The sequence below is a fragment of the Corvus moneduloides genome, chromosome 8 (assembly GCF_009650955.1).
Source record: "Corvus moneduloides isolate bCorMon1 chromosome 8, bCorMon1.pri, whole genome shotgun sequence".
Classification (NCBI taxonomy): domain Eukaryota; kingdom Metazoa; phylum Chordata; class Aves; order Passeriformes; family Corvidae; genus Corvus; species Corvus moneduloides.
In genome coordinates this window covers 35,485,626-35,499,533 of record NC_045483.1, presented here as the reverse complement: position 1 = coordinate 35,499,533, position 13,908 = coordinate 35,485,626, and the positions used below count along the sequence as shown (strand labels likewise).

Here is a 13,908-nt window from a genome sequence, read left to right as displayed (position 1 = left end):
CCTTGCAAACAATCTCTCTCCAAGGTCGTCAATCCAGTCGTTGCTATCAAAGAGAACTTAATGCTGGACAGATGCAGAGATGGAGTTTTCAGGTTTTCAGCACAGAGAGACTTTGGACAACAAATATTTGGAGCAAGTCCTGGGCTTTGTTCTGAGCAGAGACCGAAGCTCCAGGCATGTTTTGCTTGTAAACGGGTAAATATTTAAAGATTACATCTGATGGCTTCTTAAAACACCTCTAACCCTTGCACAGAAGTGAATGCAGCACACGAGGACAATCCCCAAGCACAGGTTTGGGAATGGGGCAGTAAACCTCCCCCAGAGTGGTTGTCAGAAGTCATGAAATCACCTTTTACATCTGAGGCATAATCCCACAAGTGGGGCCAAGCTGCAGCCTCTTAAAACCTTCCCCAGTTCATTGCTCCAGCCACATAAATCCAGGCTGCCATTAACTCAAATCCAGGCTCCTGTTCATGATCAGACACGCTCCAAAATCTGGAAATGGGAAAACTGGGTGATGGATTCTCCATATTTCTCACTTTCAAATACCTGGGCTGCCTATTTTGACAGTAAGGTAGTAACGGCCATGCATTTAGAGACAAAGCAACCCTTTGTCACTGCTTATCTTGCTGCAGATTTGTTTTATTTTTATACAGATTCATTTACAAAACTGAGCAAAAGGCAAAGCTTAACACCCCCAAAGCTGTCTCCCTACCACAGATACTCTTTATCTACCACTTTTTGTTGGTTTTGTTCCTCCTTGGTCCCATGGGGTAGCACAAAAACACTACAGGATCCCTCCCTTGTGCAAAGATCTAGGATCAAGCACAGAGAAAAGCACAGTTTGGGAGAGATGGTTTCATTTGAGTGGTCTTGAGAATCCTTGTTTGCACCTCCAAAAGCAAATTAAGACATAGGAAGAGATTTCTTGATGCCAGCTCGTTAACTCAGCTGTCACCCTCGGCATGCGCATGATCCCATTTCCCCAGCACATTCCTTATTCTCTGAGCAGGACACAGCTCATTCCCAACAGGACCCAACACAGGGTTGTTATTCAGGGAAAAGATTGGTAGGAAACAAACGCTGCTGTGTCTGTAAGGAGTATGAAAATGCTGAACAAAAATGTTGGGAAGCAAGACTGTCATCTGGGAATGCCAAAGAGGAGAAACAAAGCAGGAGGGGAGGGAAGGCATTAAGGAGGAAATCAATATGTAATTTAGAACTCATTAAGGCAGTCACTCGCTGAAATGCACTGATTCTCACCCAGGTGCTCCCAGCCAGGTGGGGACAGGCCAAACAGAGCTAGAGCAGGAGAAAAATCCGTGCAGTGCAGCATTCCCGGCGTAAAACGGCCTTGGGAATGTCACCGTACATGGGGACCTCCATGGGTTTTTGGTTTGTGGGGACACCAATGGACATTTCACGCTTGTGCCCCGCTAAGAATGTAAATATTTAAAGCCTGAGTGTTAAATCCCATCTTCCTCCTCCTTCACTGCTCTGGGAAAAACACTCCTGGGATTTGAATCTCTGCCTACAGATTTCCACAGAATCGTGGCATTGTTGATGTTAGAAAGGACATTAAAACCCATCCCCTCCCACCTCTGCCGTGGGCAGGGACACCTTCTGCTGGACCAAGTGACATCTCCCAGTTAATAACACACAGCATGAAATGAGTGACGGACTCGTGTGATTTGAATGTTACCACAAACCTAAAGACTTCCTAGAGAAGAATAAACTTGAGTTGGAAAAAGCGACAAAACAGAGTTTGTTTTTAATCTCCACCCAAACAGAAGCAACTCTGGATGACCCTGCAAAATATTTGAGATATATTTAGGTGTATATACATATATATCCATTGATTTATGTATCCTTGCCTACCTCAGGCACAAGAATTTGTGTAAATGCCCTTTTATCCTACAAAGGACATTTTGTTTCCCCTTAATTTGTTGGATATTAGAGGTGACAAACACCATCGAGCCAGAGCAACTCCTTCCTTTTGGAAAATGAGCCGAGCCTGCTGCCACAGGAGCAGGTGGTATGCAATCCTCTGCTCTGTTCTGTGGTGGAGCTGTGTTTTCCTGCAGAACTCAGCTGAGCAGTCCCACATCCATTTTTTTGTGACTCTTTGGCACCTTCCCCCCTTATTTTGTGCAGGGGGAATGGAATCGGGAGAGCCTGGGAATGGCAATCCCCATGCAGGGAGAGAGATTCAACAAAAACATTTGTGAATGCATGTGGAATTTTGTTGGAACTCCAGGACTAAACTCTGGATTCTGTTTTTTGCAGGATATGAACGATTACTCACCGGTGTTCAGCCAGAAGCTCTACAGGGGAATGGTTGCTCCTAATGCAGTCAAGGGCACCCTTATCACCACGGTCTCAGCTGAGGATCAGGATCCCCCGGTAAGGAAAAAGCTTCTGTTCATGTTTCACACCCAGGAGAGAGGAAACTTGAACCCTCCAAAGTGCCCCTGCTCTCTCATCAGCTCAAACTATGAGGAGCTTCACAGAGGAGTGACTCCTACGTTTGTTTCATGTCAGCCTGGCCTTTGCTGTTCAGGGCAGAGGCTGCACTTCACACAGAATCCCAGAATCGCCAGGTTGGAAGAGACCTCCAAGATCACTGAGTCCAACCCTGTGCATGCCCTAACACCCATGCCCATGCCCTAACACCACCTCAACTAAACCATGGCACCAAGTGCCACATCCAGTCTTTTTTTAGACACATCCAGGGACGGTGACTCCACCACCTCCCCAGGCAGACGATTCCAGAACTTTATCACTCTTTCAGTAAAAAACCTTTCCCTGACATCCAACCTAAACTTCCCCTGGCACAGCTTAGGCTGTGTCCTCTCGTTCTGTCAGTTGCTGCCTGGAGAAAGAGCCCGACCCCCACCTGGCTACAACCTCCTTTCAGGCAGTTGTAGAGAGTGACAAGGTCTCCCCTGAGCCTCCTTTTCTCCAGGCTAAACAACCCCAGCTCCCTCAGTTGCTCCTCACAGGGCTTGTGTTCCACGCCCTTCACCAGCCCTCTTGCCCTCCTCTGGACGCATTCAGGCATCTCCACGTCCTTCCTGAGCTGAGGGGCCCAGAAATGGACACAGCACTCGAGGTGCAGCCTCACCAGTGCTGAGTACAGGGGAAGAGTGACTTCCCTGGTCCTGCTGGCCACGCTGTTCCTGATCCAGGCCAGGTGCCGTTGGCCTTCTGGGCCACCTGGGCACACTGCTGGCTCATGTTCAGTCGGCTGTCAACCAGCACCCCCAGGTCCCTTTCTGCCTGGCCACTGTCCAGCCACTCTGTCCCCAGCCTGGAGCACTGCAGGGGTTGTTGTGGCCAAAGTGCAGGACTCGGCGCTTGGACTTGTTAAACTTCATCCTGTTGGACTCTGCCCATCCATCCAACCGTTCCAGGTCTCTCTGCAGAGCCCTCCTACCTTCCAGCAGATCGACACACGCCCCCAGCTTGGTGTCATCTGCAAATTTACCAATGGAAAGCCTTTATCCAGTTTCACACAACGAGAGGAATAGGCAGGAAGGGGAGCTGTGCCTGTCTGTGGGGCAGTTCAAGAGGAAAGAAACCACAATTTTGTGAGGTTGTCACTGTTTGATGTCACAGTCACCGTGCACTGCCCAGCTGAGCCATCCCAGATTCATGTGGCACTGCAGAGCTCACCAGCTGCACATTCCACGGGCAATGTTTGAACCCAGGGCACTCGGTTTGGGGATAAAGTTTATCTTTGCCCCTGTTTTTTGTTGCTGCTCCCTGGTGAAGCCCTCAAGGGACAGAACTGGGCACACACCTCTGACTCCTTCCCTGTTCTGAGGTTGGATGTCAATTTTTGTCATCAGAGCTTGATGAACATCAGTGACCAGATGATCCTCTGATGACAGGAAAAGCCAGAGCTGTTCTGCCAGCCAGGTTTAATTTTTAATTGCCAGTATTTGGCATAAGAAGGAGAATAATCCTCGGGGAGAAGAGTTCAGGGGGAATGTGCCATGCACATTAAAAGCTGATGGAAGTGCTTGGGCACAAATCAGGTGTGGCTTAGTTAATGTGGTGTTATTGGGGTTTGGGCAGCGTTTATTTAACATTAAATAAATGTTGTTGCCTTACAATGAGATATTTTGGGCTCTCTGCCCATTCAGATAAAAGCTCCATTTTATTATCTCTGTGTCTAAGTTTTGAAGACTGAGATATCACTGAGGGGAAACAAAATAGTTCTGATGAATTACCTTTAGAATCCTTAGTCCTGTGCAATCAGCATTTCCAATGCAAAGCTGTTTCATTTTTCATTTAACAACCCCAAACCCTACTGAACATTTTGTAACGTTTTTGTCACATGAGCACTTGTTGATGTTGATGAAGATTTCAAAATGAAGTTACCCTGAAGCCTCTAATAAATGCAAGGGCCATAAAAGTCAGCCAGCTATGGAGGAAAGCTGTTAAAGGAGGTTTTGAAAGAGGGTTTTTATTTTAAAATAATGCCTGGTAGTTTTGCCCCTCATCTTTTTTTATTTTAAAAGTAAAATCTAGCAGGCATAAATGGCTTTGTTTCTTTTTCTGCCTGAGCCAGCCTGTGTTACTGGAAAATTCCTATTTATTTGAAGTTGGCTTTGACATTAAATGGTGTCACAACGTATTTGATACGAATTCGCTGGAAATTGGGTTTAAAAGCACACAACCTTTTCTCTGCTCAGTGAGGGGACTTGCTCTAAACTTGCCTTAAGGGATGGAACATTCTTAGGTACCATCAATATTTTACTTGTTTGGCTTGGGGCTGTTGGAATCTTATTTGCAGGGTACTAATACATTTATTTTATCAGGTCGGGGAAAGAAATATGCATCTATTAAAAAAATAATTGTAGCTTTAAAATATGCCTGTTTCTAAGAGCCCAACTAATTTGAAGTCTCCAAGCTTCATTTTTGCTGTTGTTATTTTGCAAGGAATGTATGTAATTCCCATCTCTAGAACAAAAGCCCAGCCAGGTTTTTCCATCATCTGCAATAAAAGCTTTTCAGACCTAATCAGCTCCTCAGAGACAACCATTGTTTCCAGCAAATCCCAGCGTTGTCAAATGAATATGGATGCTGGGAGGATCCAGATGGAAAGGCCCAGCACCTGTGTGGGATTTCTCTGCAGATAAGGCAAATTTGAATTTTTTCCAGGAGCAGAAGAGCAGGTTTGGGGGAAGGAGGAGGTGGGAATGGTGTCAGTGGAGGTGGGCTCCCCGTTTCAACAAACAAATACTAATTTAGGTGAAACATGAGAGGGTGAAAGACACCTGGGACATCATTTTCTATGTGTATTTCCTAAATTATTTAGGAATTTATAGCATAGAGGTGTGAAAGTGCTATGATGTGCTTTCAGGAACAGTCAGAAGGGACAAGAGCAGGTTTTTACTCTTAGATTAATCCAACAGGACTTCATTTATTAGAGATGGAGATGAAAGCTTCTCTTGGTTTTATTTACAAAAGCTCCTCCCATCCATCCTTCACACACTGAGTTATGTACAACTCAGTGCATCTTCCACGTAGGAATGTGTATCCATATGATCAAATCTGAGGGTGAAAATGTGTGATTTTCTTCATTTTACTGGCACCTAAAACCTTAGGCCGTCATTAGAATGGAACTGTTGGTAAGAGGATGGGTTTTGCTGCAAAAACCCCACGGATTTCTGAGTGCTATTAAGAGTTGCCCAGTTAAAACAGAAATAATTTGGGCCAGAGTCAAGCACTTCTTGGGAGATACTTTGTTATGTTTTTATTTTGACCTGTGGGTTTCAAAGTGGTCCAAACCTCTTGGCCTGAAGGCATCAGAGACCTCTGGTAGTTATTCTTCAGGTCCTTGGTGAAATGTCAATTAAAACATAAAACCCAGGGCATTTCTCTAAAGGCCACAGCAAGATTTGCAGGGCTGTTTTGAGTAAATGTCACTTTAAATTCTTACCCATTGCTCCTTTCTTGTCTAGTTTTAATTCTGTTTTTATTTGCAGTGGCTGGGAATGTAAAATATGTTTTAGTAGCTACTTTTGCATGTGTTTAAAACTTGAAACACCCTTCTGGTCACTGAAATCTGAGAAATTTTTGCCTGAAAATTTTGTTTTCATTAAATCTGGTAAATCAACATTTTGTCCTTTGGTGGTTTAGAACAATCCACAGTCGATTTTTCTGTATTTTTAAAGTAGTAACATTTTCTATAAATACATAAATAGTTTTTCAAATTACTAGGTGCATCCTGAAGTTGCTCGCCCTGCCTTCCCCAGAGGATCTCCTACCTAATTCCAGGCGTAAGCAGGAAATATTAAGCAAAAAGCAACAAAGCCAGGCCAGAGGGAACAATGGGGATAAAGCAGAGCCATGGCTGCCAAGCAAAAGCTTGGGAATGGCTGCAAGTCTTCCTAAATAACTGGTAAACCCTATAAGAATGAAAATCCTGTAAGAATGAAATGCAATTTCAAGCACGTTGCAACTGGAATTGCTGAGGCAGCTGAGCACTTTGTCCACATGAACAATCCCTTAATTGGAAGTTCTCCCTCACACATCAGCTTGAGCTTCCTTTCCAGAGGTGGTGTCCAGCTGGCGCTTGAGGACTTCTCTGTTTATTGGGGTTTTTTAGTCCCTTGGAGTGGGTAGGTTTAGGCCATTGGATATTGTGACCAGGAGCACTGGTGAGCCCCGTGCCGGGAAGCTCTGCCTCCAAAACACCCCTGGAATTACAGGTGAGCAGGGGCACCCAAACAGTCTTGGCTGGATTTGTGCTCCCAGAACGATTCCCAGCTGGCTTTGCCTGGCTGCCCCCAGTGGGAACAGAAATGGGATAAAACTGAAAAAGAGAGAACTGTGGGAGGTGTCCCTGCCCGTGGGAGGGGTTGGAATGAGATGATCTTTAAGGTCACTGTCCCAGACTGCTCCAAGCCCCAGTGTCCAGCCTGGCCTTGTGCACTGCCAGGGATCCAGGGGCAGCCCCAGCTGCTCTGGGCACCCTGTGCCAGGGCCTGCCCACCCTCCCAGGGAACAATTCCTTCCCAAGATCCCATCCAGCCCTGCCCTCTGGCACTGGGAAGCCATTCCCTGTGTCCTGTCCCTCCAGCCCTTGTCTCAAGTCCCTCTCCAGCTCTCCTGGAGCCCCTTTAGGCCCTGGAAGGAGCTCCAAGGTCTCCCTGGAGCCTGCTGTTCTCCAGGCTGGACAATCCCAGTTGTCTCATCCTGTCTTCCTAGCAGAGGTCTCCTGGAGAGTGGAAGTAACAATTCCTGGCTTCCTCCAGAGCTGCTTGCAGAAACACACATGAAAACCCCCAACAATTGTGGTGTTTCCCTTTCCCCTTTTCTTCCTGGCTTTATTCCATCACAATTTTCCTGCTGTGAGTTATCTGGACAGCACGTGTGCCTCATCCAAGGCCTCTTTTCCAGGGGCAGCCTCACCGATACTGGGGACATGTTCGTAGCTGTCACCCGTGTCACAAATAGATGGCATTTCCCCAGAGCAGATGGAATCTTATGGGATTACGCAGCCATGGAAGAAATAATTGCAGCTGGATGAACTTTTTTTGAAGTTTCATGTTAGTCCTGAATCTCTGGGAAACTTTGGTTGGAGAAAACGAATGTGGTTCCTGCCAAGCACAATCCTTGCTCTGTGCTTTATTTGGGAATATTATCAGCTAGATTCAAGCTTTGCTGCAGACATAATAATGCATCTAAATTAATTTAGAACAGAGGCGAAAGATGATTAATATTTCAGATAATTAAAACTCACTCCTAAATAGATTTCCCTGGGAAATCTCTCTGGAGCTTTTTCTAATCACATCAGTGCCAACATACCATAAATAAAAAATAAATCCCAGTTTTGTCATTTTTCTGAAGTGACAGGAGCAAAGTGTACTTGATAATCACTTCAGGAACAACAATAACCTGATGAGATTTTTGTTTATTTAGTCCCAAATTACCTGGTGTGAGCAGCTCTAATGATGATGAGGGCTCTTAGTCTTCCAAGCAAGTTCAAGGCCATTATTCCGAGCCCAAATAGGCTGGATTTCAGCAGGTAATTTGCTCTTAATTATAACCTTGAAGAAAAATGACTGAAGCAGGGAGTGCCAGGGGGAAAGTTGATAATGAACTCTGCTATGCTGCAATCCCAGAAATTTCTCCCTTTTTCCAGGATTTGCCCTCTTCAGCGCGTGTGAAGTGCTTTTAACTCTGAACACATTCATTTATTAATTTGCTAACCACTAGAACACGCCTGGCAGGCCCAGTTGGGATGATTGAAGCTGCTGATGGCCTCATAAACCCTGCCCGGGCTGGAATTCCTTGGAGAGCTGCGAGAGGCAACACTCAAATGACTTTTGTTGGATCAGCAGAACGCTGCTAGGATTTAGTGAGCTCACACCACTTTTGTAGCCGCTTCCATTGCTGTTTACAAAAGGAAATGTTCTGTTTCCATGTAATCCGTGGCTGGCATGGGACATGGAATATATTCCCAATCCCAACAGAGCACATCACTGAACACAGGTGAAAATCAGCAATTCACCACTAATGATGTTCTGGCTGTTTAAACACAAAGTAAAGGTCAGAGCCTAATCTGAGCTTGAGGCTCAGAGGCTTCCAGAAAATGAAATCATGCTGCTGCTGCTAGGACAGAAGTGTTTCTCTGAATCTACTCCCAAATATATTTAGCAAATAATTCAGTTGGAATTTTGTAAACTGTCCCAAATCTCTGCATATCCAGAGTTTGGCGTGCTGGAAAATCATTATTCAGACATTGGTGTGCAAAGAGGATCAGAGGGAATCTGTCGTAGACCCCCCAGCCTGGATGAAGAGGCAGATGAGACATCCTACAAGTAGCTGGGAGAAGTCTTCCCATTGCAAACCCTGGTCCTCATGAGGGACTTCAACCTACCAAGTGTCTGCTGGAAATGAAACCTCACAGAGAGAAAACCCTCCAGGAGATCCAGGGAGAAAACATCCAGGAGATCCAGGGAGAAAACCCTCCAGGAGTGTGTGGAAGGAAAAGGGCCAAAGCTCAGCTAGAACTTCTCTAGCTACAGCCATAAAAGAGGTTAAAAAACGTTTCCATAAACGTATCAGCAACAAGAGGAGGGCTAAGGAGTCTCCATCATTTATTGGATGCCACAGGCCCAGGGCAGGGCCCGTCCCCTGGGCTAGCACTGCTGGGGGATCTCACATCCTTGGGCCAGAGAGCCCTGGAGCAGCTGGAGTGTGTCCAGGGCAGGGAACGGAGCTGGGAAGGGGCTGGAGCCCCAGGAGCGGCTGAGGGAGCTGGGAAAGGGGCTGAGCCTGGAGCAAAGGAGGCTCAGGGGGGACCTTGTGGCTCTGCACAAGTCCCTGACAGGAGGGGGCAGCCGGGGGGGTCGGGCTCTGCTGCCAGGGAACAGGGACAGGACAAGGGGAAACGGCCTCAGGCTGGGCCAGGGGAGGCTCAGCTTGGACAGCAGCAGGAATTTCTGCATGGAAAGGGTGCTCAGGCCTTGGCAGGGGCTGCCCAGGGAGCTTTGGAGTGCCCATGCCTGGAGGTGTCCAAGGAAGATGTGGCTGGTGGCACCTGGGGACAAGGTGGGCAGTGCTGGCCTCAGCCGTGCTGCTCTGATGGTTGGACTCAATGACCCCCGAGGTCTTTTCCAACCTTAATGTTTCTGTAACTCTGAGGTGCCTGCAGGGTGACTGCTGAAATGGGATCGTTGGAAAATAATGGATACCTTAAGAAATTACATCCTTCCAACAAATGCTATTTTAGAGGCAGCTGGTGTTACAACAGGTAAATGGGTAAGCAGCCTTCAATTAGAAAATGCTGAGATACTGATGGGAAAAATTCCTCTCTTCCACCCTCTGGCACTGCTGCTTCTGATCCCCCTTTTGCTTTGGGGTTTCAGATGCTTTGTGACACACCCAGGGGCTGCCTGGCCTCAGTCCTTGTCACCAAAGCAGGGTCTGAACAGTGGGGAGGGTTCCTTATGGGGCTGCTTAAAATCCGTCTGCAAAACAGCATTTTCTTTTACCACCGATAAGTTTCTTAAACTTTAAAGGAGTTTTATACCAAGTGAAAATCTTTTTGAAAGGTATTTTAACAGCCTTAAGCCATGCCCATCTTCTGTCTAAAAATTTCAGTATTTAAAAAACATTTCTGGGTTTAAGTAGGTGGGGCTTCAGCCCTTTTCTTTCTTTCCTTGATTTTTCTTTCTGGACCTCTCAGGTGTCCTGGAAGGTATTTTGGGGGGATGGAAGGGCAGTGCTCAGTTATGAGGACAGCAAAGAGCAAGTTTTGCTTGTGTTGGCCCTACCAATGTCCCATTTTAATCCTTCAGGAGGAGTGTAAAAACACGGAAATACCCACTTTGCCTCATTTTTGCATTCCAGGGCACCCCAGCGAGTCTGGTCCGCTACAAGGTGGATGTTGTCCAGTTTCCCTACAGCGCCAGCATCTTTGACGTGGAGGAGAACTCCGGACGCGTCGTCACCCGAGTGAACCTCAATGAAGAGCCCAGCACAGTGTTCAAGGTACAAATCCAGCTGCAGTGCCAGGACATGTCCCCTGCATTAGCTGGGATTCTTTTCCACGGTTCTCCTTTCTTTTTATATTGCACAGAAAGATCCCAGAATCATTAAGGTTGGGAAAGACCTCCAGGATCAAATCCAACCTTTCACTGGACTTCCATGCAAAATTTTGATTTTTTTAATTCCTTTGTTTCCTTCTTTTTTTCCTGGTATGTGTTTCGTGCCATTCTGATCTCAGGAATGTCTTGAATGGATGTGGTTGCACCTTTTGGGAAGGTGGGGGAAAACAAGGGAGGCAGCTTGGGGAACCCTCATTTTTTCCAAGTTCACTTCCAACAGGGCTTTTGGGGAGAATTTGGGGAGAATTTTGTAAGAAGAGCAAGATATCTTGTAAATAAAGTTACTGCATAGCTGGGTAGTTCAGGAGTTCCTGTTCACAAGTGTTTTAATGTAAAAACATTGATTTTAAGGAAACCTAAATTCCCGTTTTGTTGTCACTGGTCCTGAAGAGTCTTGAGTGAATTCGTGTGGATTAAGATATGATTTTAACCTATATCAGTAGAACATCTGCCCTTTAAGATCCATTAAGGGAAGGGGGAGTTAAAAATGAAAATAGAAGTGGGGCAGTAAGGAAAAATAAATTAAATCCATAGTATCTTGGGTTAGATGTAATTTCCCTACTCAGAAACTTCCTTACAGTCATTAAGGTGTGGCTTTTTCTTCTTTCAGTTACTTATTTCTGAAATGAGGGTTAAAGAGAAGTTTATTTGCACACCTTCCATTCTGAGGAGTAAAGCTGTTTCCCACTCCTGAGTGTCCCACCAAGGGCTATTTTAGCTGGAGCAGTCCCTGCTTTAGGACAGTGCTAATTTAAGTCCTTTCCAGTTTCCAATTAATATAATAAAACCCGAGGGGGAAGAGGATTTTCTCTTGGTTAACATCACCAGAGTGGAACCTTTCTGTTGCTGCACTTGTTGTTTTTAGTACTTCTTTCGTGGGGCTGTTTTCCAAACCTGGGATCTATCCCGCACTGCTTCATATTAGGGCAGTAAATGGGGCATTCAGCAGGGAATAACTTTCCAGAAAATACACATTCTTAGGAAAAAAGCACAGAAAAGACTCCAGAAATCAGTGATGGGAACACTTGGAGTTGGTATTTTCTTCTAGATCACTGGGTTTGTGTCTGCTGCTGAATCCTCTGGGAGTTTTTCCAGTCACCATTTAACAGCCAGGTAATTTCTGCAATTGTATCTTGCACTGGTGACTTCCCTGATATATTGGCTGGAAAAAAAGGTTATTGTGGAATAACTTGGACTGGCAGAAATGAGTTGAAAATGCTCTGCTAGAATGAGGTGGAGACCTGCCTCACGTAGCGACCTCCAGAAATAAGGAAAAATTTAGGGAGAAAATTGGAAATTTGCCCATTGCTCCTTCTTCAGTGGGCTGGAGTTGCATCCTTTTGCAAGCAGATTTCATGTGAAAGCTGAAAATAAATGAACCTGCTTGTGCCAGCACAAAATCATGGATTAAATCAACAAATAGACAAGAGAAAAGATTTTTAAAAATCAAAATATTTATAACAGGCCTCATTTAGGAGCAGGTAGTTTGGTCTTGTCCATGTTTGACCTGAGAGCATCTCTTTTCTACAGAGGACTTTTTGGAGTAGGGTGGGAAGTAGTGTTAAGTTTTTTGTTTTGACATGAGCCCTCAGTTCTAGATCTGAGCAGCAGATAATTCTTAACCCAGGGCTTTTCCTGCTTGTTTCATTGGGAGTTCCATAATTCCGGAATCATTAAGGTTGGAAAAGCCCTCCAGGATCATCGAGTCCAACCTGTGACCGATCCCCACCAGAGCCCTGAGTGCCACATCCAGCTGTTCCTTGGACATCTCCAGGGATGGGGACTCCAAAGCTCCATTCTGATGTTTAACAGCCCTTTCCAGGAAGAAATTCCTCCAGTTTTCCATGTTTCTCTACATTTTCCAGCAGAGGATTCAACCTGTGGATGGCTGCCACCTTTTCCCTCTGTGTTTTGCCCTCACGCAACGTGTGACTTGCAGCAAAAGAAAACCACATCTGCTTGTTTTGACCCTGCAAATACCAGAATTGCTGGAAGTCAGGATGAAAAAGGTTCTTTTGTGTAGTCAGAGGCTGATTTTCTGTGTTGTTTGCAGCTGGTGGTCATTGCCTACGATGATGGGGACCCAGTGAAGTTCAACACCACCACGGTGGAAATTGCAGTGCTGCAGCCCTCAGTCATCCCACGCTTCACACAGGACGAATACAGGTAAGGAGTTCATTCTTTCACCCTGAAACTGGTAGTTTTTAAGTCAAAATCAAGTCCAGTTTAAATGCTAGTCTGAAATAGAGCTACAAAAATACTCTGTTGTGCTGGACTTTTACTGTCTGAGCAGGTGGTCTCCAGCTGGAAAGATCTGGGCTGACAATGATGGCGAGGGAAGGTTTGCTTGAAGTTTTCCCCTCAGAAGTTGTTGCAAATATCAGTCATTAGGATAAACGAATGTCATGCCTTGGAATTGGGACTGGGATCACCAGGGCTCTCGGTTAAGTTTCCTGGAGTGCATTTTGACCCTCTACACCATTTGTGTGAGGCATTTTTTGACCCTCTACACCATTTGTGTGAGGCATGAGAGAATCAGACTCAACCTTTTCGATGTTAGAGGTGCAGGTGATGGTTATTATCACCACAGAGACATGATATGATAAATTTACCCTCTGACAATTCAATATCATCAACCTCAGTGTCTTAAAATTGATCAAAAGCAAACCAAAAAGTGGGGCACGGGCTGCATAGTTTGGTAAATTTTGTAACAGAGAATGTGTTCATGAATTTGACATCTGTACAATAATAGGAAGTGATAAGATCAGGACAGGCAGCTCCAAGATATCAAAAAGTTGCAATGTGTTCTCTCTATGCCCCTGTGGGGATATAATCAGCAGCAGAATGTAGTGGGGTTTATACAGATATTTCCAAATCCAAGGAGTGCAGGGAATCAGAAAGCAGAAATTGAACATAAGTTGTCTTCAGGAGGCCCTAAAGGATGGGCTTGCTCAGCTATTTAAAGGAGTTTAGACAGAGATTCGTGAGCTGCACTCTATTCGTCCTCGTGATTGGAGTAGTAGCATGTTTTTCACTTAAAGAAGTGAAAAATAGCAAAATACTGCCACTCTTCTCCTAATTTTGTATCTAACTTGAAACAAATGTGAAATCTGAAGGCCCAGTGCAAAATGATAAACTTTGCATTTAATAATAATCCTTTGCTAAAGGATTTTTCCTGAGAGAGAAATTGTTCCTGCTGCTCCCTGCAGTTTCTTAGTATCTCCAGAGGTGTGCAGTGTTTGCTGCATTGCTTTGGGTCATGTAGCAAATAAAAATATGG

The 13,908-nt window shown here is 45.3% G+C and overlaps 1 protein-coding gene across 19 annotated transcripts in view; it reads left to right on the top strand.

Moving 5' to 3' along the window:
- PCDH15 (protocadherin related 15) overlaps positions 1-13,908 on the top strand; it is a 684,600-nt gene that overhangs the window by 595,641 nt on the left and 75,051 nt on the right. For all 19 annotated transcript variants that reach the window (XM_032115593.1, XM_032115587.1, XM_032115586.1 and 16 more), the window contains 3 exons: positions 2,287-2,403; positions 10,372-10,512; positions 12,682-12,794. In XM_032115593.1, coding sequence (XP_031971484.1) covers positions 2,287-2,403; positions 10,372-10,512; positions 12,682-12,794 — 371 coding nt within the window. The remainder of the gene's footprint in view (positions 1-2,286; positions 2,404-10,371; positions 10,513-12,681; positions 12,795-13,908) is intronic.